A 26,227-nucleotide genomic window follows, 5' to 3' on the forward strand; every position below is an offset into this window, starting at 1 on the left:
TAAGAAGGAAGAAGAAATATATTATTCATTCCTTCAATTAAAGAATTAAACCTAGCTCTCGTAATTCTGCTACAAGAATAACATAATATCTTTAAAAATACAAAAAGATAAGTATTAAAAACTACATTACCAAACTACTATCTTTATATAAGGCACATATACCCAAATTTTGAGAAATAGAGTCCCTGCCTAGAGTGTAAATAGGAAAAAATGAAAGTATTTGGATGACTTGAGACTGCATCCTGAGGTCACACTTTGCCAGGGGGCAGAATCTCTGGGAGGAAGCTAGGGCATGTCGTAAAATCTCAGTGTGACATTAATTAACCTTTGGGGTCATCTCCTCCAGCCCTGATTTCAAAGCATGCTGCTCTGGGACAGTGAAGATTTATGGACCTCACTTGGGATTCAGAGAAAATTTCTCACAAATACATTTCTTCCCTCCCTTGTGGGTCCCTCCTTTCTCTCCCTATGTTTTTTTTTTTTTTTTTTAATAAATAAATTTATTTATTTTTGGCTGCGTTGGGTCTTCGTTGTGGTGCGTGGGCTTCTCATTGCGGTGGCTTCTCTTGTTGCAGAGCATGGGCTCTAGGTGCGTGGGCTTCAGCAGTTGTGGCGCAAGGGCTTAGTTGCTCCATGGCATGTGGGATCTTCCTAGACCAGGGCTCGAACCCGTGTCCCCTGCATTGGCAGGCGGATTCTTAACCACTGCGGCACCAGGGAAGTCCCTCTCCCTATGTTTTAATCCAACTAATTAGTGGTTAATAAGAGCAAATATTCTGGGTGCATTAAAAAGCATGACTGGACCTACCCTCAAAAGGTTCTTATCAGCCACAGGAATTCTTTCATATAAACTCATACAACTGCAAGTCATTCTGTCCAACAAGCCACCCTCTCTGCTCTCATCAGTGTCTCAAGAAGGAGCGAAGGACCCTCGGCAGAAACTCTTGGTGTCAGGCACACAGTGGTTTACCTGATAAGCGTTCATTAATTATCAAAAGCCAACCCACATATGTGGAGAGACACCAGCGCCCTGTGTGAGGAATTCATCTAGCACCTTAACAAAATCAGATTCTCCAAGAATGGCCAGGCAGGGAGAATTCCTCCTCAGGGAGGGGTGGTGAACATCCTTGCAGGCTTGAGGTTCCCATCCTTCCTGGAGACCTTCCCTAGTAACACTGCCATCAACCCCCTTGAGCTCCAGGGTTCCTCCCCTCAGTGCTTGGCCCAAAGGGCACAGAAGAGTCTCCCCGTGAGACCCTGTGCTGCAGCTGAGGCCGGGTGGGAGCGGTCAGGCACAGGCAGGTGGACGCCCCGCTGCTGGAAGGTGAGCCATAATTCTGTAAGTCAGGTTAGTGGTGCTAGTCTCGGGGTTCACCTCTCTTTTTAGCATCCATAAGCTTTTAGAGAAGTCATACTGGTCTAACCTCAGTTGCGCTCCAGGGACTTAAGCGATATAACCATCTAATGAGCAAACAGTAAGAACATTAAGAGTCTCATTCAACCTGTATCTCGTGTGATTCTATTCAATCAATACAATTATCCCCAGGAAATGTAATGCAAACTAAAGAAAATTCACCCATCCTGACCAAAAATAATGGATTTCAGGTTGTTGATGGATATGGTGCCTTGGAATGACTAAAACATATTTTCAAAAGCAGAGACTTTTGTAATCAAATCCAAAATGTGAAGATTCAAACAAAAAGATATGATAAACTATACAGAGTAGATCACAGGGAAAGATGACTAAGTGGTAGTTTAATATAATAAGTTTAATGTAATAACTTAAAACATGCAATTGGGTCATCAACTACTTCAAAGCAAATCACATTAGACCTGTTAAAATATCTGTATAGGAACAGAAAGAAACTGTATTTAGATTTGCTGTCATTACCAGGGATTGACAATATCTGTATAGGAACAGAAAGAAACCATAGTTAGATTTGCTGTCATTACCAGGGATTGAACCTGGGCCCTCGCCAGTGAAAGCACAGAGTCCTAACCACTGGACCGCCAGGGAATTCCCAGTCATTACTTTTTTATATCACAAATCTAAATAAATATTTTCAAAACATAAGGGAAACAGAATAGGCTTAAAAGAAAAGAAATATTCAAATGGGACTAGGACCCTGGAGAAGCTCTTGAATTTGTCCACAAACAGAGAGAAATATTGTTTATGCCACAATGTTAACTGTAAAAAAGAAAATACTGCCTGTTGTCCCTCACTAGGAGAATAGATTTTTTTTTTAAAGTAGTATTTAGAGAATGGAATACTATACAGTAGTTTGAATAAATGATCTAGATTAACATGCATTAACATGGATAAATCTCAAAAACAATGTTGAATGTAAAAAGCAACCAGCCAGGGCTTCCCTGGTGGCGCAGTGGTTGAGAATCTGCCTGCCAATGCAGGAGACACGGGTTCGAGCCCTGGTCTGGGAAGATCCCACATGCCGCGGAGCAACTGGGCCCCTCAGCCACAATTACTGAGCCTGCGCGTCTGGAGCCTGTGCTCCGCAACAAGAGAGGTCGCGATAGTGAGAGGCCCGCGCACCGTGATGAAGAGTGGCCCCCGCTTGCCGCAACTGGAGAAAGCCCTCGCAGAGAAATGAAGACCCAACACAGCCATAAATAAAATAAATAAATTTTTTAAAAAAATTTCTAAAAAAAAAAAAAAAGCAACCAACCAAAACATATGTTCAGAATCATATCATTTATCTACATCTTAACAGACACACACAAGTATATGTACATAAATATACCTAATACATGATTGGATGGATACACATCAATTCATAATTATAGTTGCCTCTGGGGAGGAGAGGAAGGGAATGAGACAGAGGAGGAGAATGTAGGACTTCTATTTTATTCAAAGTCTTAGTTTCTTTATAAAAATAAGAAAAAAATTATAAATGTAATACATTTTTAATTTTCAGAGACGTATACACCAATGTTATATACTATTTTGTTTTTTTAAAGTTAAAAAAATGGCACTACAATGCATCCTTATATTTTTGTGTTATTTCAGGCCAATGAAATAAGAAAAAGGTATCTCACGTCCTCTGTGGAATTGATTTACATGCATGTATATGCCTAAGCTTCTGTATCTCCATGCTGATATGCATAAAACAGAAGGAAAGTACTCTGACAACTTCACAATATTATTACAGTGAGCAATTTTCTTAAACTGCATTTATTAAACTTCAAGTTATGAAACCCTCTTATTATCTGTTTTACTTTTTATTAGGTAAACTTTTATTTTGGTATAATTTTAGATTTACAGAAATCTTGAAAAGAGGGTTCAGAGTTCCTATATTTCCTTCACCTGGCTTTCCCTAACCAGGGTACATTACATTTTGTCTGTAGACAAATATTCACACTTTATTCAGATTTCACCAGTTTTTCCACTAACATCCTTTTTCACTTCCAGGATCTGAGTAATGTCTGTTTCATTTTTCAACGTATTTCTTCCAGTGTAAATACACGCAGACTAGGTGCTTTGTTAAGTTAAAATGACATTGGTATATTTTAAATTTTCTTTTATGGGGGCTTATGTGTAGTTTTATTTGACAATCATCACATACTCCTTTTGTAAAAAAAAAAAAAAACAAAATGGATACATCGTCAAAGGAAAATGCTGATCATAACAGGCACCCCTTGGAACCCTAAAGCATCTGCTTGGTGGAAAACATACCTCTTGTCTCTTTCTTTCTTCCTGGCTAACTGTCTGAGATAATCCATTTCTTTTCACCTAGGGGGAAAAGCAAAATAAAGTTGAGCGCATTTACTTAAACAACTTCTTTATTATGTAAGACATAACTCTATGCCCTTCAAAAATGAATTAAGAGAAATTATACAAAATGTTGAATTCAGTACATATTAATTTTGATTCTCACACCCCTCAAATGACATTTAATTACACTAATAAATTAGCATAGTTCAACAGTAAAGAAATGAAAAGTGTCTAGAACACTATCCTATCAGGTTGAGTTAATCTGTTCTACTCTTAGTTCTGGCTATTCCTAAAATACTTATGAAATTAATCTTCTGATTCATAACTGAAGAAATTCCTGATAATAAAGAAAATGAAGCCACCACTCTAAGAGTTTACTGCCCAGAACCCTGGTCAGTAATACGGTGTCCTTATTACATTGAAAGAGTAATTTTAGCACTATTTTTTCACAAATTCTCAGTGGAACAGCAATGCTCTTTATAAAAACCCAATCAAACAAGGAAACGCAGTCCCCTTGGCCCAATTTCAGCAGTCTTTCAGGCATATTTAATTTTGACAAATAAGGATATTAACCTGATAGTCTTTGGAGAAGCCACAGTACCTACAAGAACCAAGAATGCTAGTACCATACTTGCAGTAATACGATTGCATCCCTAGTTGAATCCCTGCGGTTCCTATCTCAACTGCCACACATTTTTACCTGACTGCTGTAGTTCCTATCAAAATTCAGTCTCTAACCCAAAGAGTAGAGGCTGAACTATGAACTCCATGAAGGCAGGACCTGGAGTCTCTTCTGATATACCTGGCACTGAGTCTGGCACATGAAAGATATTCATGTTTTTCAGTTAAAGTTTAATTAGCAAAAGGTAAGGCATATGCAAAATACCAACCAATTAAATCCTGCACTTCACAGGAAAACGAGCAGGAAAAGAGTGCCCTCCCCTTGTGTGAAAAATTAATAGCAATAAAATATAACAAAGGTCTTCAAACGTTTGGCTATCATACCTCTCAAAAAAAACCTTAAAAACCATGTTCCCTTAGACCCATTTTTAAGTTGGCATCTCAAATTTTCATCCTAAACTTAAAGAATTTTAAAGATATATTTTGCTGCTAATTGTAAATTTAGACATTTTAACCATGTGTTATTACACTCTTTTAAATGTATCCAATGGAATATAAAAACCATGATGACTAAATACCTATTGCATAACATCATCCATTTAAAAATAAATAAGCTTTTCTTAACAGTTGGAGATTTTACATTACTCTTCTTCCTCCTTGAAATCTCATTTCTATGTCAATCACACACCCCCAAGTTTCCTAGTATAATTCTATGTGTCAGGGTATCTTATTAGTCACCCTAGCATACTCTAACACAAAAATAGGTTTTTACATTTAATTTTCTAAAATTTTCTGTGACCAATGAGCTTTAAGCATAAAGACTCTTCTGGATTGTAAAATCATTACAAATAGCATTATTAATCTATAATCAAAATGACTCAATTACTTCCAATTGCAATGCATTTAGCCCTAAAAGTAAAATTTTACTGACAATGCAACTCTGAGTGAGACGGTGGCTTAATTAAAGGAGGCTTTGCTGAAACCAATATTTCAAATTGATCCATTTTATCTTGTGCCTGTGATTTAACATGTTGATACAGGGTACCAAAGTAAGATTTGATATGGGTAAGAGAGATGGCTTTCTTTAGAAAAATGGCAAAAGGGGTAACTGTGAAACTGGAAGTTGGAAAAATAAAACAAACCCTGGTGTAACACTTTAACTGCAGATACAGTCTCAGTTTTAGAAAAAAGAATACCTAGGAGTTGAGAATCTGGAAAATGGTCCCCTTAAAACTATTCCTGCCCACCTCACATGGTCTTGCTGAATGCCCTGGGGTGTGATGCATATCCCAGTGTGAACACCGCTGGTACACAGTTCTCTACATTGTGGGGTCAGGGAAATAAAGACAACTACATGTTACTGCCTTTAATCTGATTGTTGGAAAAGGTTAGAAAGCAGTACAGTAGAGTAGAAAGAGTCCTAAATCAATAGTAAGATCAGCAATCATTTACTGGGCACCAGGAAATATGCTGTGTATTTTATACCCCGTTCCCATTGAATCCTCATAAAAATTCTAAAAAGCCAATACTACTTTTATGCCCATTTCACAGATGGGAATAACAACTAAGGCTTAGGATCCCAGATCACACAGCTAATAGGTAGCAAGGCCAGGATCCCCATCCAGGCCTGTCAACTTCAGGGCTCCCACTCTTAATCATGATATTATCAGGGATAGGAACTCCCAGCTTTCTATGAGAGGTTTCTAAGGTTGGATGATCATCACTACAACCCCTTCTAATGCCAGGTCTGTACCAAGTCTCCATATGTTTGCTTTCATCCACCCATATCACGGAATGTTGTAATGCCTTACCCACCATCCTGACCCTGGGTCAGCCTGTCAGCAAGAACTCATGGCTAGAAAGCCTTCTTCAAACATTTTAATAAGGGAGGAGACTGGCCAGAAGAATGAAACCGTTCAGAGCTGCTCCCATTTGGTTAACCCTGAGCAGGAACTTCACAGGATTTCCTGCCTGACACAAAGTCCTGGCAGATCGATATCCCGGCATCATGCCCACTGTCTCTGCAGGTGAGGTCACCAGCAAGAATTTCCATGCCACCGGCATCTCTATCCACAACTACTGCTGAGTTCAAACCCGGAAATCTTAAGAGGAAGAGAGCGAAGCATGTGGGCTTAGAGACCTACCCAGATACAGCTAGCTTAGAGACCTACCCAGATACAGCTAGTTTACTGAGGGATAAAGAGTACTTCATCCTATCAAAAAGAAAAAGAAAAAAAATCCCCAGCTAAAGTAGTTGCTCTTTTGAGGGGGGAGAGAAGGTAGTTTTGAAAAAGGCAAAGTACTAATTGCATAGAATTATCATCTTTCACTAATAATACTAATTTTAAAAAATGATAAAATATTCCTTTACCCCAAAAAGTCATCAGTAAGAGACCAGCAGCCCATACAAAACTGACCAAAAAGAAAAAAAAGATTCCATGAAGCAGTCTTGGGTTATAATGAAGGAAACGGGCACATTCGGGGAACCTGAAAACTGGCTCCGGAGGGCTGTCATGAGCCAGATCGTCCTGGCTGGCTGCCAGACCACTGTTCCAGGTCCTCGCTGGACAGGTTCTTCTCCCGAGCCAAGAGGAAGCATTTTGTCCACCTGAGACCGTCCACGTTCAACTCTAAATTAAGCAGAGCAGGTGCCTGGAGGTCGAAGGTCAAGAGCGGCAAGATGATTTCAGAGACCGAAGAATTTGGAAGATGAAACCAGAGAAAGAAGGGGAGAGAGGATATAAAAGAGGGCCTCACAGAGCCTGGCAGAAGGCAGGCAGGAGAAAACTGGGGGAGAATGAAAACACAGAGCAAAATGTCAAGCGGAAAGAAACAAGGAAAGAAGGGGGTAAGGGAGGGAGGAAAAGGAAAGAAGGAGAAAGAATGTGTGCAAAGATTTTAACAGTAAATATCTCTGGAAATTTTCTATTCAAAACCAATGACCTTATTGCTCAACTGAAGTATAAAAATCATTGGAAGGCCCAGGCTCTTCTTTTGCACACAAAAAAATGTGTATAAAGCATATGTTTATACCTATAGTTTTTACATTTACATGTTTTCTGCAGTTTGCACAGTTTTGCTAAGAGAATCTAGCAAAATTCTCCAAAGGGTCTCCTTGTTTCCATGTATGGAAAAGAAAATACACCAGCTTCCAAAATGGATTCCTATTTTGTTATCTAAAATGCAAGAAATTAAATTGTACAGGCTCTTTTCGTATTTTTTAAATATATATTTTGCAGTGGTGGCTCTGGCCCAGCACAAACGGGAACACACAGATAGCCAAGCAACACTCCTTTACAGCCCTCTTCTGACCTCACTTGAACTTTCTCATTCCTCACTCGTCTAAATTTTTTATTTAACCATCTCATCAAGTAGAATTACATAAGTAGTTTAATGAAACATTAAGAACTAGATTCCATTTGGAGTTCTTGATTTCGTATAATCTAAGCAATTCACAAAACTCTTCAAATCTTGCCATGGCAGATTCTAGACTCTAAGGAGAAAGTGTGAATATATGTCAATATTGTCAACATTTGAAGTGGATAAAAATTAATTCAAATAAAACAACAAAACTGTAGCTCACAACTATAGTTCTGACATAAGTTGAAAAATATGGAACATATATTATGTGGCCTGTCAAGACGGTGAATGCAGGGAACTCACTAATGTCATAACAGTCCTAAATTCATAATTATAAATTATATTTGTACTGCTGTAACTGGATTAAAATTCTCCTCCCATGATGTTGGTAACCAGTATATTTTCCATGTTCAAAAGAGACAGAAGTTAACAACTGGCTAAAACTAATGAAGAACAGTAGAAGATACTTCATCTATGGATATGATATTGTCTTACTAGACCCAAGATATAGTTTTTGAAATTTATAAAAGGGTAAACTCCCTAAAGTACAGACCCAAAAGTTAATTAATAGATACTCCACCTAAAGTTGACGGCGAGTAAGTCAGAGAAAGACAAATATCGTACGATATGACTTATATATGGAATCTAAAAAAATGATGTAAATGAACTTATTTACAAAACAAAATAGACTCACAGACATAGAAAACAAACGTACTGTTACCAAAGGGGAAAGGGAGGGAGGGATAAATTAGGAATTTGGGAGTAACATGTACACACTACTACATATAAAATAGATAAACAGCAAGGACCTACTGTATAGCACAGGGAACTATACTCAACATTCTGTAATAACCTATATGGGGAAAGAATCTGAAAAAAGAATAGATATATGTATATGTACAACTGAATCACTTTGCTGTACACCTGAAACTAATACAACATTGTCAGTTAACTATACTTCAATTTTTTAAAATGGTTAAAAAATAAACAAATAAAATAAAGTGGATGCCGATTTCCTTCTTGATACTTTGCAAATCTGAGCTTGTTAGATGACTATCCCACAAAGGAACAAGCAGGCTTTAGGTAGTAATTCCACTCCCGCATTCACCACAGCTACAGGTGTTTTCACCTCGTGAAGAACTGTGTTAGGAAAACCACGAGCTCTGTGCAATATTCCTTGGCCTTTGACGCCACTGACTGGAATAGGTAATAAGCCAGGTTCTCTGCACCTCCAACAGAGCCCTGAGGTTGCCGTTTATACAGAGCCTATCTACAGGATAGAGTCAGCCCTGTACTTGTGAACAGAGCCAAGATGAACTACACCAGTCTCCTGGCTGATCAGATGATCATTTTCTATGGGGTAAACAAGGATATGTCCTCAGGCCCTCTGTGACTTGACAGTGACTCTAGATAAGACAGGTGCACATTCCTTCTATTTTTCACCGCCAGCCAGAGAAACCAGAATAGGAGGGCCCCCAAAAGACTGACCGACCAAAAAGGCTCAGAAATGTAGTCAATTAAAAATTAGATCAGATATTTATAATCCAAGATCACTCGGGCTCCATAAAGCACTAACGTCCATTGAATACCCACTGGAGCTAAGACCTTTAGACTTGGAGTTACCCACTTGCTGAAAATTGACTGGTTTATTCACGCCTCCTGGTGATTCGCTATTCATGGGCTTCCATTCTCAAGAGTTCAAGTGGGAAGAGAATGAATTGCAAAGTAAAATTATACCACAGGACACAATCACTCCTAGGTCCTTTCTACAGGCTTAACACAAGCCAAATAGCCCCTGAATTATAAATGAGCTAGAATTCTTTCACCGCCAACAACGTGGGAACAGCGGCTCTCTGAGTGTATGTTTGAAGTTCCTAAAATGAAAAATCTGCCACAGGCCCGAAACACTGTCCTCTGTAAGCAGTCCCTGCAGGCTGCCTCGGGCCCCGCCATGTCCACCGAGAAATCACTGAGATACCGTCCACCTAAGCCACGAGCTGCCTCACAACTTCCACATCAAAGAGCCAGAGATCTGGATAACCAAAGATCAGATAAATGAGGTCAAGGTGGGGACAGTGCCATATTTTTAGGGAGGAGCTGGTAAACAGAACACTATTTTTTAGAATAATGAGAGGTAGAAGACAATGGCCCATTTAATAAAATCATATGCTTAATTTAAAAAGATGTCAAGTAACATGCCAGGGAGGGACCTTCTAATTCATTTGTTCAAAAAACCAGATCTCAAAAAAAAAAAAAAAAAACCAGATCTCGCGATGAAGAGTGGCCCCCGCTTGCCGCAACTAGAGAAAGCCCTCGCACAGAAACGAAGACCCAACACAGCCAAAAATAAATAAATAATAAATTAATTAATTAAAAAAAACAAAAACAAAAACCAGATCTCCTCTCTGATCTACATTGTTAAGGTTAATTCTATAATCCTCACCAGAGTTCTTGAATCTCAAGAAACAGCAAGCTCCCCCAGCCTCCCAGAGGTAACCTCAGGTCTGCTAAAACTGTGGCGAACTCAGATAAGACGGGCCAGGGCTTGGGGCTTTTACCCTGTAATGGCCTGAGTCACCCTCTGCAGACAGAGCCAGGATTCCTGATTGAGCCCCAGTTACTTCAGTACAGATATGAGGCCGAGGGGACAGACCACAAACAGCAAGGTCATTAAATGTACAAGAGTAAGTTGCTGTGCTTTGTATGATTTAGGAGATAAGCATGCATTACTTCCTTTGTAGCCAGCCCTCGTAAACCAGCATCCTATATCTAGCCAATTCCTGATTCAGAGTATTGAATCTATTTCTCCAACTACCAATGTATCAAATGCTTACCATGCACCAGGTACTGTTCTTTCCATGCATCTAAACCGTCTAACAATGCCACAAGGAAGCTATTACTATCGCTATTTTACAAATAAGAAAATGGAGACACAGGAAAGTTAAATCATCGTTAGCCCTAATAAGTGGCCAAGCTGGGATTCAACCCAGGCCTGCTTGCTGCCTCCAAGGACTAATCTCTCTCTTTTCTTTTAATAAATGTATGTATATATTTATTTATTTTTGGCTGCGTTTGGTCTTCGTTGCTGCGCGAGGGCTTTCTCTAGTTGTGGCGAGCGGGGGCTATTCTTCATTGCGGTGCACGGGCTTCTCATTGCGGTGGCTTGTCTTGTTGAGCAGCACGGGCTTCAGGCACACAGGCTTCAGTAGTTGTGGCTCGTGGGCTCTAGAGCGCAGGCTCAGTAGTTGTGGCGCACGGGCTTAGTTGCTCCGTGGCATGTGGGATCTTCCCGGACCAGGGCTTGAACCCGTGTCCCCTGCATTGTCAGGTGGATTCCTAACCATTGCGCCACCAGGGAAGCCCCAAAGACTAATCTCTTAACCACCGTGGTACACTGCCTTCTCATGCTTCTGAATTTCTTAAGAGGTGTGACCTGCAGCTACTTTTCCCTTAAACTAAGGTCCTCCCCCTGGATGCCCCAGAAACTGCATCCCCAACTGAATTCCCAGCTCCTGCTGCAGAGAAAGTTAAGCTGTCAGCAGGGCGCCTGGCAGTTTAACTTGTTGATTAGTCCTGACATTTGTGGAATCTCCTCAAATTCCTCTCTTTGACTTGTGGCTCTCAATACCGTCATTCCCCTGTGGGCTATTGAGCCTGGACCCAAGTGTACTCAATCTCTATTCCCCCACGAGAGAGAAACCCAGTTGTCCTTTTTCTATCTGCAATCAAGAGGAGAAAATGAGATTAGGACATACATGAAAAGCTCATGACACAGAAGTAGAGAGGGTAAAAAGTAAAATGGTTATAGGGGAAAAAGGCAATTCCATAAAGTTATTTAATAAAAGATGAGCAGTTTTTAAAAGTGGAATATTTAATAAGATATGGAGGAGGAGACCAGACTAATAACAGGGGTGAACAGTGGAGGGGGTTGGGAATGGTGGTAAAATCAGAGCAACTTTCAGTCTTAACTGTTGTGTTTAGTTTTGTAATAAGGTGAATGTATTTGCATTACTTTTATAATTCAAAAATAATTGTTTCAAAGAACTTAATTTAAATTTTGATTTTAAGTTGGAATATTAGGAATAAACTAATGACTAACAAAGGGAATTGGTTAAAAGAACCAAACACCTACCTATTTGATGAAATATAATATGAGCTTTACAAAAGTTGTTGTGGAAGAAACTTTAATAACATGGAAAGTCATTCACAAGATTGTTAAGAGAAAAAAATAGGTGACAAAACAGCAGGTTCAATGACCTGAGAAAATATTTACAACATTGTTAAAGGGAAAATATGAGTAATAAGACAGTATTATTGTGTTAATTTTTGCTTAAAGGAAAAGGAAAACTCTAAATACACATTAAGAAAAAAAAAAAAGTCTGAAAAGTTATATACCAAAATATCAACAGTGATTGGATGGGAGGGATTTCAACTAATTTTTATTTTCTTCTTTTTATCTATTGGTACTTTTTGATTTTTCTATAATAAACATCTCTTGGCTTTGGAATTAAAGCATTATTTTTAATAGAAACTAAAATATGTTTCAAAGTCCTCTCTCAAAAAAGAAACAAAGCAAGTAGGACAGGCAAATGGAACTGTTTACGGATGCCAATAATACCTGCATTTCTTTGTTCCTGCCCACAGGAAAGCTCTTAAGTGAGAGGTGACCATGAGAGAGATTTCGGTCAAGCCCAAACCGGGCAGTGGCTTATGAGGCAGTGTTGAAAGTGAGTGATGACAGGCAGGTGTGCAGATGGGCGAGCAGAGGAGGACTTGGCTGGAGTCGCATAATTGACAATGACGTCAATGACACACAGTGAAGGCGTGAGTCAGGAAGGGGCTGACGAAGGCAGAACAGGTCTGAGGGGCTCCTCTTGCAGAAGAGGACACCTGTTTGTAAAGGTGGTGCCAACATCTCTGCTGCCATTTTGTTTTTGCTTGTTCTTTTTGGAAAAGTGGCAGATGGATAGAAATGATCACCTCCAAACAGTAAGTTCCTTAGAACAACACTGACACTGAAGTTAGTTTCTTAGATTGGCGATAAAATCTAAGCTGAGTAAAACCTGTTTTGGAAAAATGGATACTGAAGTGAACTAACAGGGACTTCCCTGAAGGTCCAGTGGTTAAGATGCGGCACTTTCACTGCAGGGGGCACGGGTTCGATCCCTGGTCAGGAAAATAAGATTCCACATGCCATGTGGTACAGCCAAAAAACTAAAAATAAAAAAATAAAGTGGACTGATGTTTTATACGAGATGTTCAAAGCACGCAGTGGTTCCACTGGACAGGAATTACCTTATTATATGGAGGAGACCTGAGAAATAGGCACAGAATTACCACTGTTCTCCGATTTACCTATATCTCAAGCTTCCTTCAAGCAATAGTTTATACTTCTATTGCTTTTATTTTCCACTCTTCTGCCCATCTAGCCCGTCTAGTTTTAGTCAGAGTCTCTAGAGAGCACTTTCCTGACCTTTCCTGCTTTCTATGGTATCTATCTGTGTCATTCATTTTCGCATTTTGTCCTACATTCTTTCAAAAACATCACTTAAACCTTTCATTTCTATTGCCTCCTAAACCCGCTTCTAAGTTCCTGCAGCGCAGGTACTGGTTTTCAGCTTGATTTGTTTGCCCCATCCAGCACAATGCAGTGGAATACAAATGAATTTTGCAGTCAGATACCAGCGTTTTCAAGCTACAAGCTTATAACCTCTTAGTGAATAGCAAAATAAAGCCCAAGAATTTCTGATCGTCATCTACTTAAAGGTAACAGAACAGAAAGGACAGAATAGAAAATACCATAGTGCACTGCATGTATTAAGCGTAACTTCTGCTTTGTAAAGCTTTTGTTTGAGATACACAGACATGTGCACCCATGAACACACGTACTGGCTTGCAAGTAAAATGTATTTCTCATTATGTTAAGCCACTGATATAGACCATGGTTGCAATGTCAACTCCACCGTATGTAAATTTACACTAGATATGTCGGTCATGTCACTTAACACTCCCACTCACCCTCAGAAGAAAAGCTGTTCTACTCAGAGCTTCTGCAAAAGCAGCAGCCCAAGTGGTCACATTTCACACCATCATGCATCATGGAGGCCAAAGCTGATTGGAAAAGAGCTACTTAAGCACCTGATGAGAAAACAGTAAATGTTTAAGTGACCTATTTGAGTGGGGGGAAAGTGGCTGAGCCTATATGATTCTCTCTCAAGAAATTGACCTGGGGGGACCTCCAAGACGGCAGAGAAGTAAGACGTGGAGATCACCTTCCTCCCCACAAATACATCAGAAATACATCTACATGTGGAACAACTCCTACAGAACACCTACTGAACACTGGCAGAAGACCTCAGACTTCCCAAAAGGCAAGAAACTCCCCACGTACCTGGGTAGGGCAAAAGAAAAAAGAAAAACAGAGACAAAAGAATAGGGACGGGACCTGCACCAGTGGGAGGGAGCTGTGAAGGAGGAAAGGTTTCCACACACTAGGAAGGCCCTTCGCATGCGGAGACTGCGGGTGGCGGAGGGGGGAAGCTTCGGAGCCACGGAGGAGAGCGCAGCCACAGGGGTGCGGAGGGCAAAGCGGAGAGATTCCTGCACAGAGGCTCGGCGCCGACCAGCACTCACCAGCCCGAGAGGCTTGTCTGCTCAGCCGCTGGGGCGGGCGGGGGCTGGGAGCTGAGGCTCGGGCTTCGGTCGGATCCCAGGGAGAGGACAGGGGTTGGCGGCGTGAACACAGCCTGAAGGGGGCTACTGCGCCACAACTAGCCGGGAGGGAGTCTGGGAAAAGGTCTGGAGCTGCCTAAGAGGCAAGAGACCATTGTTTGGGGTGAGCAAGGAGAGGGGATTCAGAGCACCGCCTAAACGAGCTCCAGAGACAGGCGCGAGCCGCGGCTATCAGCACGGACCCCAGAGACGGGCATGAGACGCTAAGGCTGCTGCTGCCGCCACCAAGAAGCCTGTGTGCAAGCACAGGTCACTATCCACACCGCCCCTCCCAGGAGCCTGTGCAGCGCGCCACTGCCAGGGTCCCGTGATCCAGAGACAACTTCCCCAGGAAACACACGGCACACATCAGGCTGTTGCAACGTCATGCTGGTCTCTGACGCCACAGGCTCGCCCCGCATTCCGTACCCCTGCCTCCCCCCAGCCTGAGTGAGCCAGAGCCACCGAATCAGCCACTGCTTTAACCCTGTCCTGTCTGAGCGAAGAACAGACGCCCTCAGGCGACCTACATGCAGGGGCGGGTCCAAATCCAAAACACATGACCAGATGCTGCCCTGCCCATAAGAAAGACAAGATCCATCCCCACCCATCAGAACACAGGCACCAGTCACCTCCACCAGGAAGCCTATACAAGCCACTAAACGATCATTAGCCACTGGGGGCAGACACCAAAAACAACGGGAACTACAAATCTGCAGCTTGCGAAAAGGAGACCCCAAACACAGTAAGTTAAGCAAAATGAGAAGACAGAGAAATATGCAGCAGATGAAGGAGCAAGGTAAAAACCCACCACACCAAACAAATGAAGAGGAAATAGGCAGTCTACCTGAAAAAGAATTCAGAGTAATGATAGTAAAGATAATGTAAAATCTTGGAAATAGAATGGAGAAAATACAAAAAACGTTTAACAAGGACCTAGAAGAAATAAAGAGCAAACAAACAATGATGAACAACACAATAAATGAAATTAAAAATTCTCTAGAAGGAATCAATAGCAGAATAACTGAGGCAGAAGAATGGATAAGTGACCTCGAAGATAAAATAGTGGAAATAACTACTGCAGAGCAGAATAAAGAAAAAAGAATGAAAAGAATTGAGGACAGTCTCAGAGACCTCTGGGACAACATTAAATACACCAACATTCAAATTATAGGGGTCCCAGAAGAAGAAGAGAAAAAGAAGGGGTCTGAGAAAATATTTGAAGAGATTATACTTGAAAACTTCCCTAACATGGGAAGGGTAATAGTCAATCAAGTCCAGGAAGCGCAGAGTCCCATACAGGATAACTCCAAGGAGAAACACGCCAAGACACGTATTAATCAAACTATCAAAAATTAAATACAAAGAAAAAATATTAAAAGCAGCAAGGGAAAAGCAACCTAACATACAAGGGAATCCCCATAAGGATAACAGCTGATCTTTCAGCAGAAACTCTGCAAGCCAGAAGGGAGTGGCAGGACATATTTAAAGTGATGAAAGGGGAAAACCTACAACCAAGATTACTCTACCTAGCAAGAATCTCATTCAGATTCGACAGACAAATTAAAATCTTTACAGACAAGCAAAAGTTAAGAGAATTCAACACCACCAAACCAGCTTTACATCAAATGGTAAAGGAACTTCTCTAGGCAGGAAACACAAGAGAAGGAAACGACCTACAAAAACAAACCCAAAACAATTAAGAATATGGTAATAGGAACATACATATCCATAATTAAATTAAATGTAAAGGGATTAAATGCTCCAACCAAAATACACAGACCAGCTGAATGGATACAAAAACAAGACCCATATATATGCTGTCTACAAGAGACCCACTTCAGACCTAGGGACACATACAGACTGAAAGTGAGGGAATGGAAAAACATTTTTCATGCAAATGGAAATCAAAAAAAAGCTGGAGTAGCAATTCTCATATCAGATAAAATAGACTTTAAAATAAAGACTACTATAAGAGACAAAGAAGGACACTACATAATGATCAAGGGATCAATCCAAGAAGAAGATATAACAATTGTAAATATTTTTGCACCCAACACAGGAGCACCTCAATACATAAGGCAAATGCTAACACCCATAAAAGGGGAAATCGACAGTAACACAATAAGAGTAGGGGACTTTAACACCCCACTTTCACCAATAGACAGATCATCCAAATAAGGAAACACAAGCTTTAAATGACAAATTAAACAAGATGGACTTAATTGATATTTATAGGACATTCCATCCAAAAAACAACAGAATACACTTTTTTCTCAAGTGCTCATGGAACATTCTCCAGGATAGATCATATCTTGGGCCACAAATCAAGCCTTGGTAAATTTAAGAAAATTGAAATCATATCAAGTATCTTTTCCGACCACAGCGCTATGAGACTAGATATCATAATTACAGGAAAAAACCTGTAAAAAATACAAACACATGGAGGCTAAACAATACACTACTAAATAACCAAGAGATCACTGAAGAAATCAAAGAGGAAATCAAAAAATACCTAGAAACAAATGACAATGAAAACATGACAACCCAAAACCTATGGGATGCAGCAAAAGCAGTTCTAAGAGGGAAGTTTATAGCAATACAATCCTACCTCAAGAAACAAGAAAAATCTCAAATAAACTACCTAACCTTACACATAAAGCAATTAGAGGAAGAAGAACAAAAATACTCCAACGTTAGCAGAAGGAAAGAAATCAGAAAGATCAGATCAGAAATAAATGAAAAAGAAATGAAGGAAACAATAGCAAAGATCAATAAAACTAAAAGCTGGTTCTTTGAGAAGATAAACAAAATTGATAAACCACTAGCCAGACTCATCAAGAAAAAAAGGGAGAAGACTCAAGTTAACAGAATTAGAAATGAAAAAGAAGTAACAACTGACACTGCAGATATACAAATGATCATGAGAGAGTACTACAAGCAACTATATGTCCATTTTAGGACAACCTGGAAGAAATGGACAAATTCTTAGAAAAGCACAACCTTCCGAGACTGAACCAGGAAGAAATAGAAAATATAAACAGACCAATCACAAGCACTGAAATTGAGACTGTGATTAAAAATCTTCCAAAAGGCAAAAGCCCAGGACCAGATGGCTTCACAGGTGAATTCTATCAAACATTTAGAGAAGAGCTAACACCTATCCTTCTCAAACTCTTCCAAAATATAGCAGAGGGAGGAACACTCCCAAACTCATTCTATGAGGCCAACATCACCCTGATACCAAAACCAGACAATGACATCACAAAGAAAGAAAACTACAGGCCAATATCACTGATGAACATAGATACAAAAATCCTCAACAAAATACTATCAGACAGAATCCAACAGCACATTGAAAGGATCATACACCATGACCAAGTGGGGTTTATCCCAGGAATGCAAGCATTCTTCAATATATGCAAATCAATCAATGTGATACACCATATTAACAAACTGAAGGATAAAAACCATATGATAATCTCAATAGATGCAGAAAAAGCTTTTGACAAAATTCAACACCCATTTATGATAAAAACCCTCCAGAAAGTAGGCATAGAGGGAACTTACCTCAACACAATAAAGGCCATATATGGCAAACCCACAGCCAACATCATTCTCAATGGTGAAAAACAGAAACCATTTCCTCTAAAATCAGAAACAAGACAAGGATGGTCCACTCTCACCACTATTATTCAACATAGTTTTGGAAGTTTTAGCCACAACAATAAGAGAAGAAAAAAAAAATAAAAGGAATCCAAATCGGAAAAGAAGAAGTAAAGCTGTCACTGTTTGCAGATGACATGATACTACACATAGAGAATCCTAAAATGCTACCAGAAAATTACTAGAGCTAATCAGTGAATTTGGTAAAGTAGCAGGATACAAAATTAATGCACAGAAATCTCTTGCATTCCAATACACTAATGATGAAAAATCTATAAGAGAAATTAAGGAAACACTCTCATTTACCTCTGCAACAAAAAGAATAAAATACCTAGGAATAAACCTACCTAAGGAGACAAAAGACATGTATACAGAAAACTATAAGACAGTGATGAAAGAAATTAAAGATGATACAAACAGATGGAAAGACATACCATGTTCTTGGATTAGAAGCAACATTGTGAAAATGACTATACTACCCAAAGCAATCTACAGATTCAATGTAATCCTTATCAAACTACCAATGGCATTTTTCACAGAATTAGAACAAAAAATTTCACAATTTGTATGGAAACACAAAAGACCCCAAATAGCCAAAGCAATCTTGAGAAAGAAGAACGGAACTAGAGGAATCAGGCTCCCTGACTTCAGACTCTACTACAAAGCTACAGTAATCAAGACCATATGGTATCAGCACAAAAACAGATATATAGATCAATGGAACAGGATAGAAAGCCCAGAGATAAACCCATGCACATATGGTCACCTTATCTTTGATAAAGGAGGCAAGAATATACAATGGAGAAAAGACAGCCTCTTCAATAAGTGGTGTTGGGAAAACTGGACAGCTACACGTAAAAGAATGAAATTAGAACACTCCCTAACACCATACACAAAAATAAACTCAAAATGGATTAAAGACCTAAATGGAAGGCCAGACACTATAAAACTCTTAGAGGAAAACACATGAGGAACCCTCTCTGACATAAATCACAGCAAGATCCTTTTTGACCCACCTCCTGGAGAAATGACAATTACAACAAAAATAAACAAATGGGACCTAGTGAAACTTAAAAGCATTTGCACAGCAAAGGAAACCATAAACAAGACGAAAAGACAACCCTCAGAATGGGAGAAAGTATTTGCAAACTAAGCAACTGACAAAGGATTAGTCTCCAAAATATACAAGCAGCTCATGCAGCTCAAGATCAAAAAAACAAACAACCCAATCCAAAAATGGGCAGAAGATCTAAACAGACATTTCTCCAAAGAAGATATACAGATTGCCAACAAACACATGCAAGGATGCTCAACATCACTAATCATTAGAGAAATGCAAATCAAAACTACAATGAGGTATCACCTCACACCGGTCAGAATGGCCATCATCAAAAAATCTACAAACAATAAATGCTGGAGAGGGTGTGGAGAAAAGGGATCCCTCTTGCACTTTTGGTGGGAATGTAAATTGATACAGCCACTATGGAGAACAGTATGGAGGTTCCTTAAAAAACTAAAACTAGAACTACCATATGACCCAGCAATCCCACTACTGGGCATATACCCTGAGAACACCATAATTCAAAAAAAAGTCATGTACCACAATGTTCATTGCAGCACTATTTATAATAGCCAGGACGTGGAAGCAATCTAAGCGTTCATCGATAGATGAACGGAAAAAGAAGATGTGGCACATATATACAGTGGAATATTACTCAGCAATAAAAAGAAATGAAATTAAGTTATCTGTAGTGACGTGGATGGACCCAGAGTCTGTCATACAGAGTGGAGTAACTCAGAAAGAGAAAAACAAATACTGTTTGGTAACACATATATATGAAATCAAAAAAAAAGGTTGTGATGAACCTAGGGGCAGGACAGGAATAAAGACGCAGACGTAGAGAATGGACTTGAGGACATGGGGAGGGGGAAGGGTAAGCTGAGACAAAGTGAGAGAGTAGCATTGACATATATACACTACCAAATGTAAAATAGAGAGCTAGTGGGAAGCAGCTGCATCTCACGAGGAAATCAGCTTGGTGCTCAGTGACCACCTAGAGGGATGGGATAGGGAGGTGGGAGGGAGATGCAAGAGGGAGAAGATACGGGGATATACGTATATATATAGCTGATTCGCTTTGTAATAAAGCAGAAACTAACACACCATTGAAAAGCAATTATACTCCAATAAAGATGTTTAAAAAAAAAAGAAAGAAAGAAAGAAATTGACCTGGGTAGCTATACATGGAAGCTGAAAGGATAACATGAGGAGGGGCTGGACCACGCTAGATAACCTCAAGTCTAAGTTACAAGAACTCAGAAACTCTGAGTATGCAGGAGCTCTCAGGAGAGAAGACAGACCTGGCAAAAAGGGAAAATGAGCCAATTCATGAGAAGAAATAGCCAACAGGCCACTTTTGAGACTGAGTCACATTCCTGGCCAAGTACCAGATAGAAATGTGGTTCCTGCTCTTCCAGAGCCCTGGGTACACATCCGTTATTTAGCGAAACTTTAGAGGCTCTGTTCCAAGTAACCTCAAGACCCTAAAGAAAACAGTAGGAGAGTAACCCTATTTGTCACTTCGGAGTCTCAGCTGCCTCAATATATAGTAGAGAAATAGTACCCGCTCTCATGGTATTGTCACAAGCTCGACATAAGCTGAGTGAAATGACCTAGTATAATCCCTGGTGCACAGTCTCCTCTGCAAACACTGCGTTAATAATTTAACTGTATGTAAATAAATTAATATCATGATGATCCAATGACAGGTCCCATAGCTACAGCTATCTGCACTGCCTGCTCACACTGAGACCTTAACCCCAGCTGAGTATGAGTTGAGCAGACAACAACCATACTCCTTTGCACATAACCGCCAGAAGCAGGGTTTCCTGCCGCCCCAAATATGAACTACTCCATTTTTATGTTATTGCAGTTGGATGGGTAGCAGAGTTTATCTCCCACACTAAAGGGGAAAATAATCTGCAATTTCCTTTCTCTGGCAAAAATACTTCCTTCTGCAGAAGCTGTCCATTGGCTACAGTCCTTATCACCCCAGATAACAGATATACAGATAATAAATGCCATAATAATTGTAAGACATAAGAGTACGGATTAATCATGTAGAACATCAACAGGCTATAAGTACTCTGGATAAATCAACCTAATTTGAGAAAAAAGTTTTTAACCACTAGTTCCACATTTAAAGATTCAACAGTAATTTTGATGATGACAATTTCTCTAATCAATCATCATAGAGACAAATCACTCTGTGGATATGGCTCTGATGAATAGCCCCATCACTGGACCAAGAGAAGAGACACCACAAGGGGACATCTTAAGGTCAAGAGGGCAGATACAGGAATCTAATGGATGATTTTCACAAGTGCAAGCTCAGTATTATAGAGCCTTTCCCCACAGTTATTCAGAACTCCTCAAAGTAACCGAGCCTTCTTTCCTTTTACCTAATTACACTATATTCCTACAGACTCCTATTGTTCTTGAATGCATCCGTCTACCTCCCCAAAAGAAATACCAAGTGGAGGATGAGGGAGGCTGTAATTTAATTTGATTTCGTAGTATGCAAATACCTACCATAGGTAGTTTTAAACTATGAAGATACCAAGTTTCCTAATGTATCAAAGACATTTAATAAATCCAGGATGTAGCCAAACTGTCGAGAATTTTTCCTTTAAAATAAAAATTAAAAACAGCCTCCAAATAGCCCCAAATAAGAAACTTCCTGGCTGTTTTCCCCGCTGAGTTTTTTTGCTGTTATTTTCACTTATGGGATTAGGTTTTTGCCTTTACTCATTCATTTATACATTCACTCATAAATTCATCACATATTTACCGCAAGCCTATTGTAAGTAAGGCAATGATGTGCTAGGAATAGGATAGGAAACATAACAGACAAAAATCTCTGCTTTCATGCAGATTTTATTCCAATGGGAGTAGATGGACAATTAACAAGAAAAGTAAATCACATAGTATGTTAGAGGGGTAAGTGTCAGGAAGAGGATAAGAAACGTTAAGGGGGTGGTAGTGAGAAAGTCATGTGGCTCTCTGGAAGAAGAGCTATTTATTGTAAGCTGAGGAGACAGCAAGTGCAAAGGCCCTGAGGCAGAGTGCACCTTGTACTGGAGGAACATCAGTGTAACTGAGCAACAAGCATGGGATGAGTCCAGAGAGTAACCAGGGGCCAGAATACACAGCCTCACTGGCCCCTGTAAAGCTTGGCCTTTATTTTGAGTGGAGGTAAGAAATAACTTGAGGGTTCAGAACAAAGGGACAATATCTCAGTACATTTTACCAGGATCACAATTCAACCATATAACTATATAGCTGCTATACGGAGAAGAGACCAAAACGGACCCACATAGATGCAGGGAGTTGAGCTGGGAAGCAATGGGGACAATCCACCTCCACAGTGACAGGGTGGCAGCAGAGAAGTAGCTCTATTCTGAAGTTACAGGCAACAGACTTTGCATCAAGTCGGAAGTAGGTTATGGGAGAAAGAGAAGAGTGAGCGAAGGCTCTAAGGGTTCTGACCTTCACAAGTAGAAAATGGAGTCATTATTTGCTGAGAAAAAGAAGAGATTACGAGAGAAGCTGATTTGGGTGGGAGAGAAGGGAGTGATCAGAAGTCAACTTTTGGAAAGGTTAACTTTGAGATGCTGGTTAGATACCAGAAACAAAGCTGGATATCCTTGTCTGATGCTCAAGGAAAGGTCCAGTCTAGAGACAGAAACTTGAAAGTCATCAGAGTAGATGATGCATTGAAAGCCACAAGACTGGATGAGATCACCAAGGGAGTGCAGACAAAAGAGAAGCCCCAAGGATGGAGCCTCTGGACCCCCCAACAGGTAGAGGCTGGAAGAAAAGAGATCAAGAAGCTGCAGGTGCACTGACTTTTTCTCAAATCCTCTGACCCTCCATCACCCCGAAGGGTCCGCATAGCGTACGTGATGTTTTCTCTGCTTGGGACACCTCCAGCCTGCACCCGCCCCTCTAACAACAACTCTGACCTGACACTTATCTGGTAGCTGGTCAGATGGCAGCTCTTGTCATCTCCTTTGCCACCTTCCCTTGACTGACAGCATCTTGCCCAGACAGGTGCCCTTCCCACAGGATCTCAGAGCAGCACAAGCACGTCCTTCACAGCACTAACACAGCAATTCTGCATGTCCGTGTGGGATAATTTGGTGTCTGTCTTGCCATTCAGGGTGTCAGCGAGGACATGAAAGCAAAGTGGAGTCTGTTTGTGCTCTATCCCCACTGCCTAGAAGAGGGCCCTCCATAAAGACTAGGGGAATCAAGGAATCATTCATCAATCTCTCTCATCAATTTTCTGCTCAATGAAATAAGACCCTCTTTGTCTGGGTCCCAGCTCTAGGTTTCCAGTTGAAACACCTCCTTTCGTACTTACACCAACCAATACGAAACACCCCCGTGCTCATGTCCTCCCACTTTCTTGGAGCACCTGTCTCTTCTGCTCCACACCTGCCCTCAGGGCCTGAGGCACACACACTCACATTTTCACAACCCATTGTTCTCTCCGGAGAATCAACAATATAAATATTGGCACATCTACCACTCCATTGCCCTTTGCTTACTAAGCTCCAACCAGAGTAGTTTTTTTCTCAATCTCTCTATATTTTTCAGAAGGGGTTATAGCTCCACCATCACTATAATTCAGAAAAAGAAAACCTTCTAGAGGTGACATGAACAACATGCAAATGTACTCAATACACAGGGAGCTACAGTGAGGTATCCCCAGTATTTGGAGATAAAGTCAAAAGAAAAAAATACTCCCAAACTGAAACTGAACAAAACAAAAAGTATAAACTAGTTTTACACATCTACTTGTGTGTGCATTTTTTTAAAGAGAAGGTCCATGGCTCACAACTTTTACCAGATTCTCAAAGCAGGTATAGCTCCCTAGAAAAGAAAGATGGTGAAATGCATATCCATCCTACAGCCTAACCCAGAGACTAGAAAGAACACCGAAGATCATCGTGTAGAGACGTGAAATGATTTATAAGACACACTGTTCAGGAAAAAAACAAGTTGTAATAGCTGCACAGTATATCATTTATGTAAATACATGTAATCTTTATTTTTTCCTTACATGTATATACTTGGATTTCAAGAAGAGTGTTACCAAATTGAGAACAGCATTGCCTAGAGAGAAGGCGAAAGAGATTGGGATTGCAGATATGATCAAAAGAGACTTTGGTCTCATCTGAAATGTTTAATTTTTTTTCATGGAACATGTGCTATGTATTGCTTATACAGTCAAAATCAATTTTCAAAAATGTTGAAGGAACACCACAATCTAATTGTACTGAAATGACAAGAGTATAACAGAGCCCACTCCCTGCCCCAGGCTAAGCAGATCCCAGCTCCAGCCCTCTTAGCTGGACCAGGATCTCTGCTGGGGCTCCCAGGCCCAGGCACATGGACCTCCAGTTCCGTTTATAAAGATACAAACACTCCAGGAGACCTACTCTCCAACTTAACAGTGTGCACGAGTACACGTCGAAAGCCCTGACTGTTTACATTGTGAGTACCAAAAGTAAGCCAGATGTGAAAAATGGGAATGTTTTTTCTATTTTTTAAACATAAAAGATAGATATGATAAAAGGTATTAATCACCATTTAAGGTAAAAAAATAATTTTATGAGACTGCTATGTTGCAAAAATGTAAATGGAAAATTCTATGACTGAAGAGATTATTTTAAGCAGCAACTCACTGAACAACTGAAAATTAATTCAGACAACTGTGAAAATGTAAGGGAAAAGGATGAAATTGTCGATGACCTCTAAATGCATTAAGCATTTCTGCAAACAGAAGGATATTCAGATTTACTACATCTTTTGAGCTCTGATTTTCAGTAGAAAACAGTGTCTTTCACAATAAACGTGGTGTAGATTCTAAAAGAATAAGTCCCACCAAATGGAACTGCTAAAGATTCCAAAGTGTGTTATGTTTTCAACTGAATGAAATTACATTGATAATCAAATGGCCATTTTTCAAATCGCCCTTTCTCATTTGGCAGTTCCAGAAGGTCAACCAGAGCAAACTATGTGTGTCTTTAGGAGCTGATTCCAGAACTCAAAAGACCAAAGTCCTAATTCTAGATATGAACCTAGCTAGCCACACTAAGGACAGCTGAAGACGTACTTTAAAGAAAACATGAAAAACCAGTTCCAGAATAGAGTTTAAAATTTTTGAGCAAACTGAAGAAATATTCAAAATGATTTAAGATTACTGCTAAAGCCACGTGTCAGCAAGTATAAAGGAAGAGTCCAGTAAGAGGATGACTATAGCAGGTGGATGTCAGGTGACTGCATTTGGTATTGAATCCAAGTAGAAAGTTGGCCTGTGTGCTTGTTTTTGCCTCTGGAGCCTGAGCACCCTTGTCAAAGGTACCTGGGGTGTCAAGGCGGTGGAAATTACACAAACACACCCCATGGCAAACAAATGGGGTCAGGGCATGGCTGGCAAGTGTGGCTTTGGGGCTGTCACGGAACTTAACAAAACAAACACCGGTTTCGCAACTGTCATTTTTTAGTCCAATGCATAGCACGTGATGGGGAGAGGGGTCAAGTTATGACAAAAAGCAAAAACACTCCAGTCAAGATTGATTTTTTATTTTCAGTAATACTGTAAATCCTTCCGGGATCCCATTAAAGGATGAAACAGATTAGAAACCTGAAGTTCACTTTGCATGGAGGACTCAGCTGCTACCCACCTATAGCACTAACTGTAGCAGGTGCTCAGTGTTCTATCCCACACTAATAATACAATCAATATTTTTCTTCAAACCCACAAGCTTTGCCCAGAGATCCAAGAACTGCTGTCTCAGTCCTCACGATGCCATTTTAGGTGATTTGCTGGGCCATTCACCTGTGTATGGCAGGTTCCTTTGTCTCTGGGCACAGATCTCTGGAGGACAAAAATGACTTTTCAAATTGAAACCTCCAATTTCTTCCACTTATGACCAACTAAAACCTGGAAACCACGATCATTTATTTCTCATATATTAGTGTTCCCCAAGGCCTGAAGAGCAGCATAAAGTTATGTTCCCTGGAATGAAGAAATCCTATATTTCTGATGAAGAATAGATCGATATCCT

The 26,227-nt window shown here is 40.2% G+C and overlaps 1 protein-coding gene across 2 annotated transcripts in view; it reads right to left on the minus strand.

Moving 5' to 3' along the window:
• The window catches only part of ARHGEF26 (Rho guanine nucleotide exchange factor 26), a 150,008-nt gene that overhangs the window by 113,604 nt on the left and 10,177 nt on the right, over positions 1-26,227 (minus strand). For both annotated transcript variants that reach the window (XM_059920084.1, XM_059920083.1), the window contains exon 5: positions 3,692-3,748. In XM_059920084.1, coding sequence (XP_059776067.1) covers positions 3,692-3,748 — 57 coding nt within the window. The remainder of the gene's footprint in view (positions 1-3,691; positions 3,749-26,227) is intronic.

The sequence above is a fragment of the Balaenoptera ricei genome, chromosome 4, assembly GCF_028023285.1.
Source record: "Balaenoptera ricei isolate mBalRic1 chromosome 4, mBalRic1.hap2, whole genome shotgun sequence".
NCBI lineage: Eukaryota > Metazoa > Chordata > Mammalia > Artiodactyla > Balaenopteridae > Balaenoptera > Balaenoptera ricei.